The sequence below is a fragment of the Myotis nattereri genome (genome assembly GCF_964212035.1).
Source record: "Myotis nattereri genome assembly, chromosome: 11".
Lineage (NCBI taxonomy): Eukaryota > Metazoa > Chordata > Mammalia > Chiroptera > Vespertilionidae > Myotis > Myotis nattereri.
Window position 1 is genome coordinate 3,810,921 of NC_138086.1, and position 19,691 is coordinate 3,830,611.

General features: G+C 59.4%; 1 protein-coding gene across 1 annotated transcript; it reads right to left on the bottom strand.

Moving 5' to 3' along the window:
- Nucleotides 1–2,203: 2,203 nt before the first annotated feature.
- On the bottom strand, nt 2,204–6,049 carry EN2 (engrailed homeobox 2; the record flags this gene model as incomplete). The annotated part of the gene is made up of 2 exons (XM_081101878.1): nt 2,204–2,520; nt 5,371–6,049. The coding sequence occupies 2 exons, from the start codon at nt 6,047–6,049 to the stop codon at nt 2,204–2,206; spliced, it is 996 nt and encodes a 331-aa protein (XP_080958004.1).
- Between the last annotated feature and the right edge of the window lie 13,642 nt (nt 6,050–19,691).

Genomic DNA, 19,691 nt, shown 5'->3' on the forward strand with positions numbered 1-19,691 from the left:
GCCCAGGGGCCTGTGAGCTCGGAAAGGCCGGTGCTTTCCCAAATATACTTGGGATGTTGTTTTTCTCATCCTGTACTTTTGGGGTAAAAGCAACAACAAAAGGTAAAAGAGGAGCGCCTCTGTTGGCTGAGTAGGAAGAATCCCTGCCGGGGTGGGGGTGGGGGGTGGGGGGGGTTACCTGTTGCCTTCTGTAGGGTTGTAAGTATTTATTCAATGGAATGGCTCCATGCTTTTGAACACTTCCGTCTGGTCAAGAGATGTGAACCTAAATTACTTTGATATTTTCTGTACTCACACAGAAAATATCCAAAGTGTCTTCATAATTTTAAAAAGAGACACCAGCGCCGGGCTGTGGAGAGAGGTCCGGAGTCGCCGGCCTCAGAAACACACTGAGGAAAACTAGTCATTCCACCTTGGACAGCCAATATTTTACAATAAATTGGGGTTATTTTTATTTAATGTAACTTTCAAGATTTTAAACACACAAGAATGCAGAGGGAATGTTCACAATTTTGATAACCACAGTTGGAGATAGAAACATTCAGAAACATTCATTTCTCATAAGATTATAAATATTTGATACTGGAACTGTAAAATGCACATTTTACAAACTAAAAAAAAAAAAAAGAAAAACTTTGCTTCCTGCGAAAAAGGCATATCATTTCATTGCGTTTCCTAAGCAGCAGATGGTTATTCACAGAATGTTAAATTACAGCTTTTTGATTTTATAGTTCCTTTTGAAAAAGGTTCACGCTACTATGTACAGAGTGAAAGTGTTGTCAACGTAAAATAAAGAGGTTTAAGGCAAAGAGAGAAAGTCACCCTCCGTCCTCAGGGCCCGCAAGGCCCCGCGTCCCGGCTGCAGGAACGTTTGGACGTGGTTCTTTTCTGTGCACTAAACAGAAGACAGTGTGGCGTTATATAGAAAGATAATGTGTTTGTTTATATATATATGTACTTGGTGAGGATATATGGAATATATTTAATTTACACTGTACCACACCTTCAAAAAATAAAATGTATATTTAAAAACAAAAGACAGAAAGTGGTAAGAAATCATTATTTACACGTTGTCCTTCCTCTGGATCCCTGAGGACTCAGAGAACCTTTAAAAGTCAAGGTAGCCATGTGTCCCAGAACTGGGGGCTCACATACACCTGTCTGTGTGTGTACACACCTACATACATATGTACACACCTCGAATGCTCTCTGTAGCAGAAGTGACCACTTACAAAAAAAGGAAGGGCACAAAACAGAAAAAAATAAAAAGCAAGGAGAGGCCACCTCTGCTAGGAGCCTCCTACCTGCCTGGCGGTGACGGACCTGGACCTCCGCCCCTTCTGGGGCCGGACAGGCTTCTGAGGGGCCGGAGGAGCAGCAGAGAGGCCTGAGCCTGGGCTGCAGGGAGGAGGGTCACCCCTCTGCTCGAAGCCCTGGCGCTGAGGCCGCAGAGTTGGCGCTAGCTGTGGGCGGAGGGACAGGGGACAGCAACACGAATACAGATGCAGACTAGCACTCACGGGCCTGGTGCGGGAGGGGGCGGGGAGAGAAGGCCAGAGGAGGGATGGAGCGGCCTGTGATGAGGCTGAGAACCACTGTGGGCCCGCTGCCTAGCACAGGCCCTGGCAATAGGCACGGCCACTCTCCCCGAGAGGGCCCTGCTCCCCAAGGACCCTGCAGCCCCATCCCCACCAGGGCCCTGCCAGGCCGGGCTGCGGCGGGAGCGGCCCCTCCTGTTGCCCATGGCAGGACCATACAAACAGAGTGGCAGAACTCATAGACCAAGTAGGAGCTATTTATTCGGTTCACAGTTGTGTGAAATGCAGCAATAAAAATCTTTGGACTTCAGCAAGTTGTTTTAATTTTTCTTCTTTTGAAATTAAAAAAGCGTCCCATGTCCCATATGGAACTTAGGGGATTAAAAAGATGAAACCCTAAGCAGCCCCCTTTCAAAAAAAAATAAAATCATAAAATTAGCATAATCTCATAAACACACAAAAATAAAAAAAATATTTTATAGTCAGATATTTTGGATTTTACATCACCTGTAAATTATATACACATAGAATATTGCAGAACCATAGCTAACACACGATCTTTTCACTAGGAATGCTGGTATAATTTTTGTACACTTGCCCTTTTTGATAACTTTAAATTATTGCATTGTTTTGCGCGTGCAGAGACACACGGGGAGAAGACGGGCCTACTCGCTGTCGGACTTGCCCTCCTTGGCCGCGGTGGAGTGGTTGTACAGGCCCTGCGCCATCAGGTGCACCGCCAGCGTGTTCTTGTTGCCCGTGGCCTTCTTGATCTTGGCGCGCTTGTTCTGGAACCAGATCTTGATCTGCGACTCGTTGAGGCCCAGCTCCTGGGCTAGGCTCTGGCGCCGCTGCTCAGTCAGGTACCTGTTGGTCTGGAACTCGGCCTTGAGCCTCTGCAGCTGCTCCGCGGTGAAGGCTGTGCGCGGCCGCTTGTCCTCTTTGTTGGGGTTCTTCTTCTTTGGTTTTCGAGACCTGGGGCCTGGGGAAGTGTGGAGAGAGAGTGCTGGTCAGGGGCGGCAGACCTGCCTGCCGGCTCAGAGGCAGGTCACTCCACCAGTGCCGGGGGACACAGGCTGCGGAGGGAGGCGACCAAGGTCTCTGGGCTGGATTTAGGGGGACTGAGTGTGGGCTGGCAACCACCATCAGGTCCCAACCCCCGGAAAGAAGGCTATGGGCCAGTGAAGCCTAGTGAGGGTGGAGTGGGGCGCAGGGCAGACTGCATGGAGAAGTCACCAGATAAAAGGCAAGTCCTGGAGGAAAGCAGCCCCTGCAACGCCTGGCCTGGCCTTCCTAGCCCTTCCTGAGGCTCTGTCTAGGAGTTGACGGATAGGCATAGGTGCTGGGCTAGAGACAGGGGAAAGAATGGGGGGTGCAGAGTAGCAGGAGAAGCTCTGGGGGCTGTGGAGGGGCTCCCACAGGAACCTCACAGGGGACACCCACAGGGTGCCGAGGGCTGTGGGTCCTGAGAACGGGGCGGCAGGGGCCGATGTCTGCCTCCACCCCACCCCCGACTGGCCCTGTGGGCCCAAGTTTATTGTTCCTTTAAGAACAGGAGCACAAGGGTCCTCCGGTTGGAAAAGCAGCCCTGCCAATCCAAGCTTCCCTGCACCCCCACCAAGTCTCCGTGGTCCCTAGCACAGGAGGGAGGGCCTGGGAGCTGACCCCAGCTGCCTGCCTCCCCTGCCGGAGCCCCCAATGAAGCCTCCTCAGGCTAGGACCTTCCCCTCACTTGTGAAGTGGGGTAAGGCTCCCAGGACCCCGCCATCTGCAAAGGCCGAGCAATGCAGAGGGAAGCATTTCCTTTTTGTTGGTCAAGCTCACTCCGCCCGAGAGGGTGTGTGAGAGATGTGGAGGCTGCTGGGGGTGCGGGGTTGCACCCCTGGGTCTCCATCTGTGAAGTGAGTGAATCAGCTTTGGGGCGCTCCCCACCTTAATGTCTACAAAGGTGCCTGTGGCCGGAGACTAGACCTTGGGCAGCCAAAACCCCAGGTCCCCACCCAGTTCCCAGCCCATCCTGCAGGCTGCACCCCCACCCACCAGGACCTGGGGGTGGGGGTCCACAGCTCCAGGGCTGTGCTGAGCCCAGGGATGGGGATGGTCTGGGGACCCAGTGGGTGTGGAGGCTGACCCAGCCAAGCTCTCTCTCTGGGGAGGTAGACTCCCACAGAGGGGCCGTGGGCACCAGAGAGGGGTGGCCTGAGGCTGTAGGGCTCAAACTCCCAGACTTTTCGATGATAAAACACTCACACTCCCGCTCTCGCCCCAGTCGCTATCCACGCACCGTGGAGGGCACCAGCACCAAAGCCCAGGCCTGGCCTTGATCCCCACGGTGCAGATTGGAGCAGCCGGCCGGCTCCGGCCTCAGGAAGGGGCAGGGGTGGCTCCGTGAGGCCGACAGGACCAGGCGCCTGCACCTGCCTCTGGTCTAGGAGCCAGTTCAGTCTCCACTCTCCCCCTCGCCCCAGAAGCAGCACACTTACCCCCCAAACTCCTCTGCTGCTGGGGTTCCTGCAGACACAGAACAGCCCCCCCCCCATACACACTAGTTGACGGAAAGAAAATCTCTCCAAAAGCAGAATTTTTAGTTCCCTTTCTTCCTGGATTTTCTTTCAAAACGAAATACGTAGGAGTCTTGGAAACAGAACCAAACCTCAGCAAGAAAACTCTGCCTCACTCTTTCCTGAAACCCCAGGAACACGAACGTGATCTCACAGGGTTTGTTGTTTTAAGTCTGGGAAGACCCGCTACCAGGCTCCTTGGGGCTGGGTTTGGCGGGCTGCTCCTGGGCGCACAAAGCCAGCGAGGCTGAGGCTCCTCGCAGCCCCATTGTGAGCCACTATGTTAATTAAATATTAACAAAGGAGGGAGGCGAGAACAATGGAGCAAATTTCAGATCTAACTGGAGAAATTTGGGTTTCATGGGAGAGAGACATACGAGTCTGCAGCAAGGCAGCCAGGGGTGCCGGGGCTGGGCTGCAGGGCACACAACCTCTGCGAACACCGGAGGGTTTGGGGCAGGGGGTCCGTTACCAGCTGGGCACAGACCCGCACTCTGCAGTTGGGGTTTGCACGAGGACTTGGCCTTGGCTTTTTAAAACCCAGACCTGTGAGAGCGCCTCCAGCACCTACACAGCCCTCTCTGCAACCTGCCCCTTCCCTGCCAGGAAGCCTCCGGGAGTAGTTCCCTTCTCTGGGGGGTACCGCAGGTCCCCCTCCTCCGAGCTATGTGCGAGGTGGGTGCTGCACTCCCCCGAGGCTTGCAAATAACACTGGGATGGGAGCAAAGGGCGCCTGTTTCCGCCATGCCCTCTCCCGCTCCCCGCTCCGTCGGCGGCCCCTGCGAGGGGCCGAGGAAAGAGCTGCATCTGGGGTTTCTGGGTCGCAGGATGAATCTAGATCTGGGGTGAGCTACTCGTGGGTCCTGGGTCTACTCTAGACTGAGTTGAAAGGATCGGAGAAGGGGTTGAGCGGCGAGCTTCCGGCCGTCTCCCAGCCAGCCCCGTTTCCCACCAAATAAACTCCAGCCAGGGGCTGGGGGGCTGGTGGGGGGGGGGGTGGCTGGGAACTGCGCGGAGAGGCCCCGAAAGGCAAGAGGGAGCCCAGGTCCTGTCGCTCCTGCCGTTCTAAGAAGTCTGTACACCTCGGCGAACGGATCCTGCGCCCTCCCTCCGGGCCGCGGCCCGGGCCAGCGGCAGCCACACAAAATGTCGCTGTGTGCGTCTTTGTGTACTTGGGGGGAGGAGGTCCTGGCGTCTTCTTCCCCCGGTAAGTTCCCGCGCCAGCGCCGCCCTAGCCCCGCAGCTGCCGCGGCGGGGTCCCCCGGGCTCACCTGAAGAAGGCCGGTCCGAGTAGCGCGTGCAGTAGACCCACGCGGGCCAGAGCATGGGCTGCGCGCCCAGCGTGGCGCTGGCCTGCGAGCTGTCCGAGTCTGAGCTCAAGGACAGGTCGCCGCCTCCCAAGCCGCGGGCCTTGAGCGCCCCGTCCAGGGGGCCGCTGGGGTCGCTGCCTTTCTTGGCGTCGCTGTGCAGCGAGAGAGCCTTGGAGCCTCCTTCGCCTTCGCCCGGAGACTCGCCGCCGCCGCCTGGCAGCGGCCCGCCGGCACCCGGCGCACAGGGCGCTCTCGGCCGGGGCTCCCGGACAGACCCCAGGAGCTGATCGGCGCCGCCCGCGCCACCGCCTCTATCCGCCCCGCCCGCCCCGCCTTCGCCGCTGCCTCCGGCGCCTCTTCCTCCGCCCGCGCCGGCACAGCACGTCCCCGCGTCCTTTCTCCGGCCGAACTCAGGCCGCAGGATGTTGTCGATGAAGAAGTTGGTGATGCGGTGAGGGTGCTGGTGGTTGCCCGGCACCTGCAGGACCGCTGGCAGCACCAGTGCCCGACGGCGTCCGGTGTCCGCATCGCCGGGGCTGCTGCCGCCACCGCCTCCCGAGCCGCCACTGGGGCTGGATTCTGGCTGCCACGGCCCCTCCGCCGCCGCTGCGTCGCTGGGCTTGGCGTCATTCTCCTCCATGCTGTTCACGACAAATCCCAAATCGTTTCTCCGGGGACCCCTCCAATCAGCCCTCGGCCCGCCGGCGGCGCACAAGGGGACCCCCGCAGCCGGCCCGCGCCTCTACCCCGCCGAGTCTTCCACGGGCGTGTGCAGGGGCCGCGGCCAGGGCCAGGGTCCGAAAGCGCCGGCCGCGCTCGGAGCGGAGCCGTTTCAATCCACGAGTTGAGTTCGAAAATACCGGGAGTTGCCCCGCGCCCAAAGCCCGGGGATTCAAGGGTCCGCAGCGCGCGCGGGCGCTGGGCAGTCACAACGGTCCTGCAGGGACGCGGGGCGCCTCCGGGCTCCGCTCCGCGTGCGGCTGCCTCTGGCTCCGGCGCTGCCGGCGCTGCCGCCGCGGCCGCCCGGAGCTGGAGCTGCGCGCATGCAGGCAGCACGCTCCTCGGCGCTTACGCCCGCCCGGGCCTGCCCCGGCCGCCGCCGCCTCCCGGCCGCCCTCGCCCGCGCGCCCGGGCCGGCCCTCGAGGGTGCGGGGCGCCGGCGGTCAGCACGTCCGCCGCTGCCAACACGCACATGGAGGCCCGCGGGCCCGCGCTGCGCTCGGCCGCCGCCCCGCTGCGGGCCCGGGCGCCCCACCTGCGTGCGGCCGCGCCCCCGCCGAGCCCCGCCGAGCCCCGCGGCCCGAGCCGCATGGGTGAGAAGTGGAGGCTGGGCCGGGCCGGGCTGGGCTGCCCGCGCTCCCTCGCCGTCTGCGCGCCCTCGCGGCCAAGACCTCCGCGCCGGCTCGGAAATTTCCAGGCCACTTAGCGCAACCTGAGACACTTTCACTCTGGATTTTGTTCTTATTTTTAACAGAGCCCCCTCGAGTGACGTCGCGGGCCGGTCTCATGGACACGTGCCTCGGGCCAATGGCCGCAGCGTCTCGCGCCCACGTGACGCGCCAACAGCGGCTCGGTGACAGGAGGCTCCCGCCGCCCCGCCGCCGCCGCCCCTCCCTCCCTTAAAGCAGCCGCGTCCTCTGGCTCCGGGTGCGGGAGCCCCGAATCCGCGAGACCAGGTCAGCGTCCCTGCGCTCCATCGCGCTTTCCCCGTCGCTGGGACCGAAGGAACCCCCGCGGAGGCATTCTCCGGTCACCCTGGTTAGCGTCCGCACACACGGTCTGGGAGATCGCAATTTTTAACATTTCCATATTGTTTACCGTGGGGAAAAATCCCACAATTCCTTGCACAAAAATGCATAACTCATATTAAATAGGCTGCCGAGATACAAAGGGACTTTTGTAGCCCGTGTTCCTCGCTATGGAGAGGGAAGTTGTCACTTACGTTTGACTTTGGTGACCCGGCAGATTTCTGTGTTGAACGCAGAGCTGGCGCACAGGACCCTCCTCCCGCAGCCACTGATTGTAAGTGTGCGTGTGTGTGCGTGTGCGTGTGCAGAGCGGTGCGTGCAGAAGGCAAGGTCCCCTGGGGACACCCATCCTCAGGAAACGGGCAGGTGGACCCGGAGGAGCGCGGGAGCAGATTTCGGGCTCCGCGGGAGGAGAAATAAAGGCGCGTGGGGGTCAGAACTGAGTCGTCGGTTTGGAGATTCCCATCCAACCACACGCCCTGCCCCCAGGCCTCCACCTCGTTTTCTTCGTCCTGAATTCCTTAAACAGGTTTCGTGGAGAGCGGGCCCATCCGAAGGGGGATTAGGAATTACTGGGTGGGGGATTTGTTTTCCCCTCCCCTCCGTCCTCTGTCCCTTTGGACACTCCCTTTCCAGCTGCTGTCAGGTGTCCAAATGGAACTTCTATTTCCTCTTCTCTTCCCTCCTCCCTCAGGGTCCTGCCAGGAAGCTCCTCTCTCCTGGCCCCCAACAGCCTTTGTTACCCAGGGGTACCTGTCCATCATTTAAAATGCATTTTTATGGAAATTTGCAAACTTCGAAGAAAACACCCAAAAGGGCAATTCTGAGGGTGCAGGAGCATTGGCACAATAAAAGTGCCCTTGGTGGAAAGGGGGCTGGAGAGGGGGGAGGGGAAAGGGGAGAGGAGGTGGAGTCAGGTGCTCCAGGACTGGCCTGAGGAGGGGCAGAGGCAGCAGCCAAACAGGGAGGCCCATGCCAGTGCGGAGCAGGCTCTGGGTCAGGGGCTGCCTGCCCAGTGCTGCCAGGCCAGGAGAGGGGCAGGTCTGCAAGCAGCCCTCCGGGCAGAGTGACGGCCAGGCCTCCCCTTCCCCAGCCCAGCCAAGCTCTGCTCCTGCGCCCCCCAGGTCCTGTCCTCTTTCACCCACTGACCCACTGCAGGCTCCAGGTCAGCAGCTGCCACACACACTGCTCCCACGGGAACTGACCCAAGGAGGAGGGGCAAGGAGGGCGGAAGGAGGACCTGGGCTGGCCACCAAAGGGGTGGAGGCATGTAGGTGCTGGGTGTGGGTCGGCTCTGGAGACAGATGGGGAGTCCCTCCTGTGAGATTCAAGTAGGGGGGGAAGCCACTTCCACTTGGGGTGACTCACAAATCGTCCTCGCCATGCCCCCCCCCATTTGGAAGGGTTATCACCAAATTACCTGGCTAAACACACACCTGCCAGGGACACTGCCTGGGCCTCAAAAAATGACACTCCCCAGTCTGCCGGCCCCTAGGAAAACGGGGCTGCTGGGGCTTGTGGGAACACCCTGTTGACACGTGGTTAGGGTCTGGGGGAAGTTTCCTACAGCTCTGGGAGCATCCAGTCGCTTTGGGTCTCCAGAAGGCAGGGGGTGTGAAGGGACAGCCCAGGCCCTCTGATTCCTGCAAAGCGATCCAGGCTCATTTCTCAGTCGTCCCCTGAGAACCAATTAGGCCGCCTCCTGAGAAAGATTTTCGTTTCTTGGGCACTGTTGCTTCTGAGCGCCATGGCATTAAATGAGCCCAAGGTGGGGACTCCTGCTGTGTTCCTTCCTGTGACCCAGACCCCAGCTCACCGAGCGAGGCACTCTCCTGGCAAACCTGGACTTGGGGGTCTTCAGGCTGCACAGGAGGGGCACTCCTGAGTTACTGGCCTGGGGGGGGGGGCACGGGTGGTGCAGGAGGAGCAGAGAAAGGAGTAAGGAAAGCAATATTTGGGGGCGGGATCTCAGGCTTCCCAGAGCCCCCTCAAACATTAAAAGTCAGCCTTGAGAGTGGGCACCATCCAACAGCCAGCGGGGAGGCTGTGGGATTTGGGCCAAAGCCGCACAAAGTTAGTTTGCTCAGGGGCAGAGAGGATCGTGTCTTACATAGAAATCTCAAGCTGTTTCCAGAAGTTTCTAAAACGTGCTGGAGGCTCAATGTGGCCTCTTGCCGGATCTGGGACACCGCCCTGGCTGTGTGTGCTTTTCTGGGGACACGGGTGGGCGGCGAGGGGGTGGCGGGGAGCCTGCCTTTCCAAGTCTCTGCTCCTGCAGGTCCCCTCAGTCCTGGGCCCAGCCGGCCTGCGCCCCTCTCTCCAACCCAGACCCGCTGAGGCCCTCAGGGTCAGTCTCTGTGCAACCAGGTAGGCCACCTCTGGACCGTGTGTCTCCCCAAGCAAACGCAGCTGGGGAACCCCAGCCCTTCTCCTCTGGCAGGAGTGGGTCAGCTTCCTGAGGACAGCTCTGCTTCCTTCCAGGGTCTGCACGGACCGGGGTGGGGATGGGGGGTGGCTATCTGAGCCAGAAAGAGGCCTCTAGACAGGAGGATTTATAACACTGACGCCAGTGGTGCCACAAATAACGTCTGGCACCTGAGGGTGGCAGGGGTTCCTGGAGACTCGGGTGCCTGGCTGCGGAACCAGGCCCCCTCCCTGCTTTTTCTTAAAACTGGGCCAGAGGACGGTGACTTTTGCGGAGGCTCTGCTGCCCCTCACTTCCCACACTCCTCTAGATGGGTGAGGGACACTGGGGGGAGCCACTGCCAGACATGGGTTCGCCCTGGGGACATTGGCGCTGGGTTGGTAGACAAGCCCCACAGAGAGCGGCACCTGACCTCAGCACAACCAGGAGCAGGGCCCTGAGCTGGAGCAAGAGCCACCTCGGTCCTTGCAAAGCGAAGCGCTGCTCCCCAGCCCTCAGACAAAGGCCGGAAGCAGGAATGGGCGGCAGGAGTGAGCTCTCCTGCAGCCACGAGGGCCAGGGTTGGGGACACTGGCCTGGGGCGGGGGCACTGCTAGGAAAAAACCAGGAAGGGAGGGGTAAAGGCAGCAGCGGTGCCTGGAAAGGGGGTGGGCACCTGTCCTTGTCCTCAGGACACTACCTGTCCTGCCGCAGGCTGCCGGGGCCCAGCCAGAGGCACCCTGCGCCCCCAGCCACAGGGAACTGGGCGGCCGGAGCTCCTGCTGCCTGGCCGAGGAGGGCGGCGGGCATTGGCCTTGCTGGTCTGGGCCCTGCCCCAAGGGCTGGAGCAGAAGTGGCTTGTGCTCCGCCACAGCCACCTCGGTGCTGGGGTCACATAGGAGGTGAGGCCCCCACGGGAGACACGCTCCTGCCCAGGCCGCAGGGAAAAGACCTCCTTTTGACGCTCAGCCCCAGTGCTGGCTGGGCAGGCCGGGAGCTGCACACAGGGCGGCAGGTCTCCAGAGCCGGAGACTTCCATGCAGAACCTCCTAGAACCTATTTCTCCTGAAAACAGCGCTTCTGAGGACAGTGAGGAAGGCTCTCCAGCTCACTCCGGTCTGGCCCCGCACCGCCCTCCCTGGATTGCTCCGGGGCTGGGGACTCCTGCCTTAGACTCCCTGCCTGTCCTTGGGAATCGTGTGTCCTGGGAACCCCTTTCCGGTGTCCTCACACTGTGTCACTGCTGTCCGCAATCCCAGGAAAAGCTGGCTCCCCCTGGAAGCGGGCCCCTGCCCGGGAGGTCGGCCATGGCATCCTCTGGGAGTCATACAGATGCTCCCCCACCTGACACCTCTCCCCGAAGGGAAATGTCCCCTCAGAAAGGCAGGACCCAGAAGAAAACAGTCTAAACCAGTGGTTCTCAACCCTCTGGCCCTTTAAATTCAGTTCCTCATGTTGTGACCCAACCATAAAATTATTTTCGTTGCTACTTCATAACGTCATGTTGCTACTGTTATGAATCGTCATGTAAATATCTGATATGCAGGATGGTCTTAGGCGACCCCTGTGAAAGGGTCGTTCGACCGCCAAAGGGGTCGCGACCCACAGGTTGAGAACCGCTGGTCTAAACAACCCAGAGGCAAACAGAAGAGCTGGTTTGGGGAGGTTTGAAGAGCGGCGAGGACAAAAAGCTGTGAGGGTGAGGGGTGTGAAGGAAGGCCGCCGCTCTCTCCAACCTTACAATTACTCACAGACAACGTCAGGAACGCTAGTGTCTGTTCTCCAGCCGCCTTTTGACCTTTGGAAGGAAAACAAGCTTTTCAAAAGCAACGCCCGCCCAGCCCAGCACCTGCTTCCCCTCTCTGAGCGCCAGGGCTCTGTTCCTCCTCCCCCAAGATACAGGGCAGCAGAGGCTCGGGCTCCCTAACGATGCACACCGGCTTTACAAATCGTTTTAGCAAAACGACTGGAGTGGCTGGAGAGTTCCAGAATTTTAGGCAAGTTCGGGAGAAAACACCTAAATCATGACCCCCAATTGACAACGGAGTGCCGCTTCACAGGGCGCGGCTCCTGTCTTGTGCACTGCATAGGTCGGGGCGCAGGTTTTTAAATAGCCTGTTCAAATTAGTCATGGAATTGATTTACTTTTTCCTTTATCAAATAGAAATACAGGGTGTCCCAGAAAGCATATGCACACTTTAACAGCGGATAGCCCAATGCTGAAAATGGAATGTATTTCAGTAAGTACTGCCTTTATGATTATTCAAAGTGTGAGTATACATTTTTGGGACACCTTTTATATTAAAATATATGGTTTACTATAAAGTGTGAAACGAAGGTGTGGATTAAATTTAGAATCCCCTGTACTAGATTAAATGATTGATCAATTCCACTGGGTGTGACGAAGGTGGTCATTTAGCACGAGTATCTGGCTGATAAACATTCTTATCTCCATGGTCTGGGAAAGGGAGCTCTGCCCCCACCTTGTCACTGCCAGGGCGGAGCACCGAACTGTGGGGGACCAGTGCTGGCCCTGGAGGGGCACCAAGGCTGGCCATGAGCTCTGAGAACCACATGCCAGGATCCCCGGTGCCACCCGCAGGGTGGTGCCTGCCTGCTGACTGCATTCGGGCTGCTGACCAAGCCCACCACCCTCCGCAGGCAGCTAGGGCCGGACGGTCTCCGCGCCTCCCCGCGCTCCCCGCGCTCCCCCTCCCCGGCCCGGCTCGCCCACTTCAGGAAAAGCCCAGCAAAGCAACACTTTCGCGCTGAGGCACTCGGTGAGGTGCCTTTTCTCCCCCAAAGCCACCCCTTCCTTTCCCAATCGTTCCTCTAAAAACCCATGTCTTTGCAGACAGCCCCTGTGCTCCACTGCGCGATGGAGTTTCAGGTGGTGTGTCTCATCTCACTTAATCCCCTGAGACACAACAGCCTCTGGCCGGCGGCAGAGTTCAGGGCCCTGGGCCATCTGGAGCCGCCGCGGCGCAGTGAGAGAGGGGTCGGCGCAGGATTCCCGCAGATGCAGCTAATGCCCCGAATTCCTCGGGATTTACACCTCCCCGCGTTCCGAGCGAGACAGGCGAGCTGTTCTAATTAACCGCCCGCCGCAGCGCCCTTCTCACTGCCGGGCCAACTTCCGCGGCGCGGCCTCGGGGTGGCTGAGGCTGGGGGTGGGGCGGGGGCTCCGCGCCTGGGCGGGCGGGAAGGTGGGTGCCCAGGGTGGCGGACGGCGCCCAGAGGGCAACGTTCGGGTTCCCCCAAACACACACACTCGCGACGCTGAGGTTTTCTGTCTGATTTGCAGAGACCGCTTCCTCCGGCCCCCGCACCGAAGCACCCGACGAGCTCAGCCCGGAACGTCGGGTGTGAAGCCGGGGCTGGGTCGGTGGGAAACCTCGCTCCGCGGTCGGCGGCCAGGATGGATTTTGGATCGAGAGCGCCAGAGGCGAGCGTCCGCCGGGCCCGAGCCTGGGCCGGATGCAGGCCCCACCTTCCTGCTGGCGGGGGTCTCCGCTCCGCAGCAGAAACAACGGAAGGCACGACGTGGAGCGCCCAGGGAGCGGCGATGATCGCTGCGCCGGTCCGGGAGCCCAGGCGCCCCGCGTCCCCTGGCTCCGGGCTGGTGGGGGCGGCACAGGCCTTGCTCGGGTCTGGAGAGAGGGAGGCTCCCTCCGGGCACCGCGCGAGGGCCCGGTCCGCTCTGCGCGGCGGGAGAGGGGGCGCCACCTCCCCGGGCACCGGGAGCGGCCTGGAGGCGCCGGAGCCGAGGCGGAGGCAGCCCCGCTGCGTTTTCCTGGGCGCCAGCCTGGCAGGACGCGCGCGGCGGGAGCGGCCCGTGTGCCCGGGGGTGGGGGGCACTGGCCTTTGCTCGCTCGGGCGTGACCCGACCTTTTCCTTGCGGAACTGGCAGCCTCAGTCGGGGCGCGGCTCCTCGACCCCTCCCCGAACTCTCCTCCCCCCTCGCAGCTGCGGCGGGTGGAACCAGGGCGACCCTCGGGGAGCCTCGAGGGCCAGTCCGCCTGGGAGGGAGGGGGATCCCGAGGCAGGTTCCCTCCTCTCCCCTGCGCGTCTGAGTGATCAGCGAATCCCGGGGAAGCGTGGTTTTAGGGGTGATTCCTCGTGTCTTGCCGGGTGCCTTGCGGTGCCCCAAGAGGGAGGGAGGGAGGGGGCGCTGTGGTCCGGCGCCCGACCTGCGGGGGAGACGGGGAGGGGCTGCACCCGCGCCCCCTGGCTGGGAGCAGGCCCCTGGGGGTGCGCCCCTGCTGCGCTCGGTCTTCTTTGGCGGCTGGCGAGGAGGGGACCTCAGCCGCACCGGGACTCTTGGGTCCACAGCAAGGGCCCGGGAGGCACACAGCCCTGACCTACGGGCGGACTCCAGGGGGGGGGGGGAGCGGGCTTCTCCGAGGTGCGAGCCTGTGCCCCCCACTCCCGAGCGCCCGCGGGAGGCGCAGCCCGGGGAGGGCGAGCCGGGCGCGTTGTCGGGGCCTGAGCTCTCCGCGGCTCACCGATCAGAGGCCGCCCGCCGCCCGCCGCGGTCCGCTGCGCCGCGCAGTGAGCGCGCAGCCACAAAGCGGGGCTCGGTGGGGACGCGGGTCCGCGCGCGGGCGGGGGCCGAGCCCAGCCCCGACTTCAAAGCCGCCCCTCCGGGCCCAGTGAAAGGGTGTCCTGCGCGGGGCAGGGGGTCGCGGTCTGAAACCGCGTTTCCCGACGCCTCCCCACCGGAACGCCCCGGGCAGGCCTCTCCGCGGGGACCCTGAGCTTCTGGCTGCCACGACCCTCGCGTCTGGGCGGCCGAACCCCGGGCTGATCACCTAGTCCGGGCCCAGGACGTCCCCGCGCGCGTCTCCACAGCTAAGCAGCTGTGTTGGTCCAAAAACTCTCACTGCCCCTTTTAAAATTACAGTCTTTTTCGGGGGGCGGCTCCCTGCTGTCCCCCGTGTAGGGGAGCAGCCCCCGCATGGGCGCCGGGGAGGGGAGCAGCAGCCGACCGGGCCTGCCCGCCGCGAGGCCCCTTCCCGGGTAGAAAGTCCCCCTGCGTGTCTGAAGGGCGCGCCTTCAAGAGATTCGTTCTCCTGGGTCCCCTAAGCCTTCCGCCCGCACTCTAAACGCCTGAGCTGTTTTTCTATTAAGCGGAGGGGGTAGAGAGAGGCTGGGGGCGTGGTGGGGTAGGGAGCTTGCTTAAAAGGAAGGAGAGAGGTCAGAGGTTAGAGGGATTCCGGCTCCTCGCTCAGTGACCCTTCTCATCCTCAGTCGCCCCGGAGGGAATCGCTGAAGCAGGGTGTCCGGGCATCCCTGATAAAGCCGGTATTTGGGGGAGGGCGTTGGTCCAGGGAAGACACGGGAAAGTGTAAGGGGAGGTCGGAAACCAAGAGAGAGCGAGGACAGGATCTGGCGGAAGGAGGCTAAGGGCCAGCCCAGGAGAACAGGGGTACCAGCGCAGTCTCCGTGACTCTGCCTCCCAAGGTGAGAAGGGCACCCCCAGCAGTGGGCACCATTGCCTGGGTCCTTCAGCAGCTGTCCGCTTACACCTGGGGGCCAGGGTCACAGTGACAAAGGTAGACAAGGACTCAGCATAACTGTACCAAGAGTTGCATGGGGAGCCTCTGAAAGGGTCTCAGGGACCCCCAGGATCCGCAGACCACATTTTGAGAACTGCTGCACTACACAGTATGAATGAATGAGTGAATAAATGAATGGACTTGACTACAGTCTTCTGAAGAGGACACTGGATGTCCACTGTCTGTTAACTCCTGTCGCATGCAGGATTCTCTTGATTCTGGACAGCGTGCGTGCATGTATGACCTGGCAGGGTGCATCCATGTTTCCTAGCGAGTGGGTAGGAACCTCGTCGGTGGTTCAGGGCAGCGTTGCCACCAGGTGAGGTTGGAAAGTGACTTGCAGTTTGGAAAGCTTTTGTAATGGAAAGGATTTGGTGGTTGTAGGTCCCTATCTTTACCTCTGGTGCCCACACCCCCAGCTGGAGGGCCAGGCTGCCAAGGAGCCCTGCTTCCCAGTCTGTCCCTGACACTGACCTGGGCTCCAGGACAGCTTGGCCTGCGTCCAAGGCTGGGGCTGCCCCAAGTCTCTCCAGATGTGGGTGCCTCACAGGCTGACGCCAGGCCCCAGGGCCCGCGTCTCCCACACCAGCCGCTCCAGCTTCCAGGCTCCCCCTGGCTCAGCACCCCTGAGAGCCCACTCCCAGCAGGGCTTTGGCAGCGTGAAAACTGTAAAATCTGAGATTGAAAAGGAAATTGTGCCTCTTGGCAAATTTGAGTTCTGCTGTCTCTGCTCAGGAGATGGTTACTCTCAAAACGTAGAGTATAAGTTGTATCCAATAATATTTCGAGGAGAAACATTAAATAGTGAAAGTTGTGTGTGTCCGATCTAAATTTTGATCTCATATATTGTTGAAAGGAAGTTAATTTTTAATTATGAAAAGGAGATAAAGTGTATCGTTGTGATCATTTTTTTTAAATGTTTTGACTTTTTTTTTAGAGGAAGAGAGAGGAAGGACGGGAGAGAGAAACATTCACGAGAGAGCCATCAGGCTGCCTGCTTCACGCCCCCATGGAGGATGAGCCTCTAACTCTCGCATGTGCCCTGCCTGGGAATGGACAGGTGCCCTCTGGGTGCATGGATCACGCCAACCACTGAGCACTCCAGCCAGGGCCTCATCCTGAGTATTTGTTAAGCAGCAGCTCAGTGGCACTAACTACACTCACATTGTTGTACAACCACCACCTTCATCTCCAGAGCTTTATCTTCCCAAACTGAACCTCTGTTGCCATTAAATTAAACCGTAACGCCCTCCCCACATCCAGCTCCTGGCACCCACCATATATGTCTGTCTCTGTGAATTTGAGAGCGTAGGGTCCTCATTTAAATGTAATCAGACGGTTTTTGTCCTTTTGTGACTGGCTTATTTCATTCAGCATAATGTTCTCAGGTTCATCCATGTTGTAGCATGTGGCAGAAACTCCTTCCATTTACGTCTGAATTAAAAAAGAGAAAGAGGGAGAGAAAGAGAGAGAAAGAAAAAAGACTGAATTATATTTCATTGTGTGTATATACGGCCTTTTGTTTCCCACTCATCCATTAATGAAAGCCTGGGCTGTTTCTACCGCTGGCTATTGTAAATAAGGCTGCTATGAACCTGGGTGTGTTCACATTTCTAATTCTTTGGGTCTATACCCAGAGGCGAGACCGCTGGAACACATGGTAATTCTACTTACCGTTTCCCCAACAACCACCCGTTTCCACAGCACTGTGCCAGTTTGCATCCTCACCAGCAGTGCGCCAGGGCTCCAATTTCTCCACGTCCTTGACAGCACTTACTCTCTTCTGTGGGTTTTTTCCTTAGTAGCCATCCTAGTGGGTGTGAAGTGATACCAGCTCCCAGACTTTTGAGAAGTGTTCCTTCCACTTAAAATACCCCCTACTACCTGAGGAACTGGCCACCTCCTACCCTGGCGCAGGGCCCCTGTCTGTCCGTCTGTCTGGCTGCCCCCTCACTGAGCTCCCTGCTTTCTCTCTTGTGGCCCCAGCTTCTCCTGCAGCCGGTCAGTGACAAAGGTGGACAAGGGCCGCTGAGCGAAGGGCAGAGTGGAGCTGGGAGCAGCGGGACTCTGCCCCCAGACCTCTGTCCTTCTTGGGGGAGGGGATGGCGGAGGGGAGTGTGGGGACACCTGAAGGGGGTGTGGGACCGCATCTCTCCAGCCATCTGTGGCATCGAGCCCTTGAAAGTCGGCTAGTGGGACTGAAGAATTTAATCTTTAAAATTAATTAAAAAATGACTTTCAGCTCAGCATCTAGGAAATGCCCGCTTACGTTTGGAACAACTTGGGTGTGACGGCCTCTCCCTGCAAACCTGACCAGCGTTCATTGCGCCAGGTGTTTTCCAGTGAAGACGCGGGGCGCTGTGTGTGTAGACTGTACGAGCTGAGCCAGGCTCTCCATGTAAACTGCACCCCGGAATGTGAGGACTTAGGGCCAGAAAGTGTAAACTACCCCATTGATGAATATGTCCATCACAGCCCTGGCTGATGTGGCTCAGTGGGTAGACTGTTGACCCGTAAACTGAAGGGTCCCAGGTTTGATTCCGGTCAAGGGCACAAGTCCGAGTTGTGGGCTCAATCCCTAGTAGGAGGTGTGCAGGAGGCAGCCAATCAATGATTCGCTCTCATCACTGATGTTTATGTCTTTCTCCCTCTTCTTTCCTCTCTGAAATCAATAAAAATATATTTTAAAAATATGTCAATCATATATTGCAGTGATATTTTGGATACATCAGGCTAACTAAATATATTATGAAAATTAATTTTACCTGTTTCTTTTCTTCCCACGACTATGAGTAAAGTTACAATGACACAGTGGTGAGTCTGAGCCCATCAGGGGAAAGGAAAGAGGGGGAAAAATATGAAAACCCCAGGCAACAGCAGAGGGAGGGGGCGGCCCACAGGGGCCCCTGCCAAGACCTGGAGCAGTCAGCGAGAGCAGGTTTGCTTACTTGCTTTTCGAGGTGGGGTGCAGGGAGGTGGCTTCAGCACACACCCCCGCCCCCCATGGCTGCCAGCACAAAAGCCCACAACCTGGGGACTTAAAACAACAGAAATTATTCTCTCATAGTTCTTTTATGAAAATATATTTTTATTGATTTCAGAGAGGAAGGGAGAGGGATAGAAAGATAGAAACATCAATGATGAGAGAGAGTCAGTGATTGGCTGCCTCCTGCACGCCCCCAACTGGGGACCAAGCCCACAACCCTGGCACATGCCCTTGACCAGAATCAAACTTGGGACCCTTCAGTCCGCAGGCCGACGCTCTATCCTCTGAGCCAAACCAGCTACGTCTCTCTCATAGTCCTGAAGTCCAAGGTCATGCTCCTTCGAAGCCTCCAGGGTGATCCTTCCTGCCTCTTCCAGAATCCACTGTCACCTCCATCCTCAGCACCCTTGGCTTGTAGGCACATCACGTGGTCTCTGCTTCCAGCATCACATGCCCTCCTTCCTGTGAATGTGTCTCTTTCCTCTTTTAAGGACAGTCATGTTGGAAGGGGCCAGTGTTCACACTTAGGGTCCACAGCCTCCGCCTGTCCAGTGCTTGACCTCCTAGGCCCCCTCTGCACACCTGGAAACCCTGTCCCCAGCCTCCATGCTCCGTGAGCACCGTCCACCTGTCCTGTGACCCGCTCAGGTGTCCTTCGTTGTGATCTAAGGAACAGGTCCATGGCAGGGTCACATGGGCAGGTGCTGGGACTGGAGCGGGGACATTGGGGGACCATTATCCTGTCGGGCACAGCAGGGCTGCGTCGGGGATGTCTTGAGCGCTGCACATGCTAACCCCTGGTGACTCGGCCAGGAGCCAGTCGTCCCTTCTCCGCCTCTAGAGCGAGATGGATTCTCTCTAGGCCGGAGTGTCTCATTGCGAGAAGCACCTGGCAGTTGTCATCAACAGAACGCGCTGGTCACCAGCAAACCAGGAAGCAGCAAAGCTGAGGCGCCAGGCCCCTGTACAATCCCCCCCCCGCCCCCCCCCCCGCCTGGGTGCCCCGCCTGGGTGCCCCGCCTGGGTGCCCGCGCCTGGGTGCCGTGTGCCCTTGGTCTCGGACTAGACCCGGGGTGCAGGGGAGGAGGTCTTTCCCCGCCCCCCTGGCCTGCAGCGCCGGCGGGCACTGGGTGAGGGCACAGAGCGCCCCCTGGCGGCGCCTGCCGTGCTGGCCAGGGGGGGCACCCACAACAGCCCACTCTGACCTGAGGGAATTCCAGGAGCAAAACTGCCCGTGATGAGCATTCGGGGCGTCCTCCAGGTGTAGGCAAGTGGAACCGCCCTTTCTCTCGGGCTCATGCTAACATTCTGCCCACGAGCCCGTCCAGCCCGCCCCGGGGCAGTGGGCTGCGCTGCCAGGAGAGGAGCCTGGAGAGGCGGCGTTAGCAGCGCCCTGGGCGAGACGGCGATGAAAGCTGGGGAAGCGCCCCTGCCAACGCGGCCCCCCGGGAGCCTCCCCGCACCGGGGCTGTGGAGGGGTTTCTAGGCTAATTGAGCCTTGACCCCAATTCCGCCCCCTCCGAGCGAAAGCTCTGGATCATCCACGAATGAAAACAGGGCTTTAAATAGCACCTCCATTTGCTCCC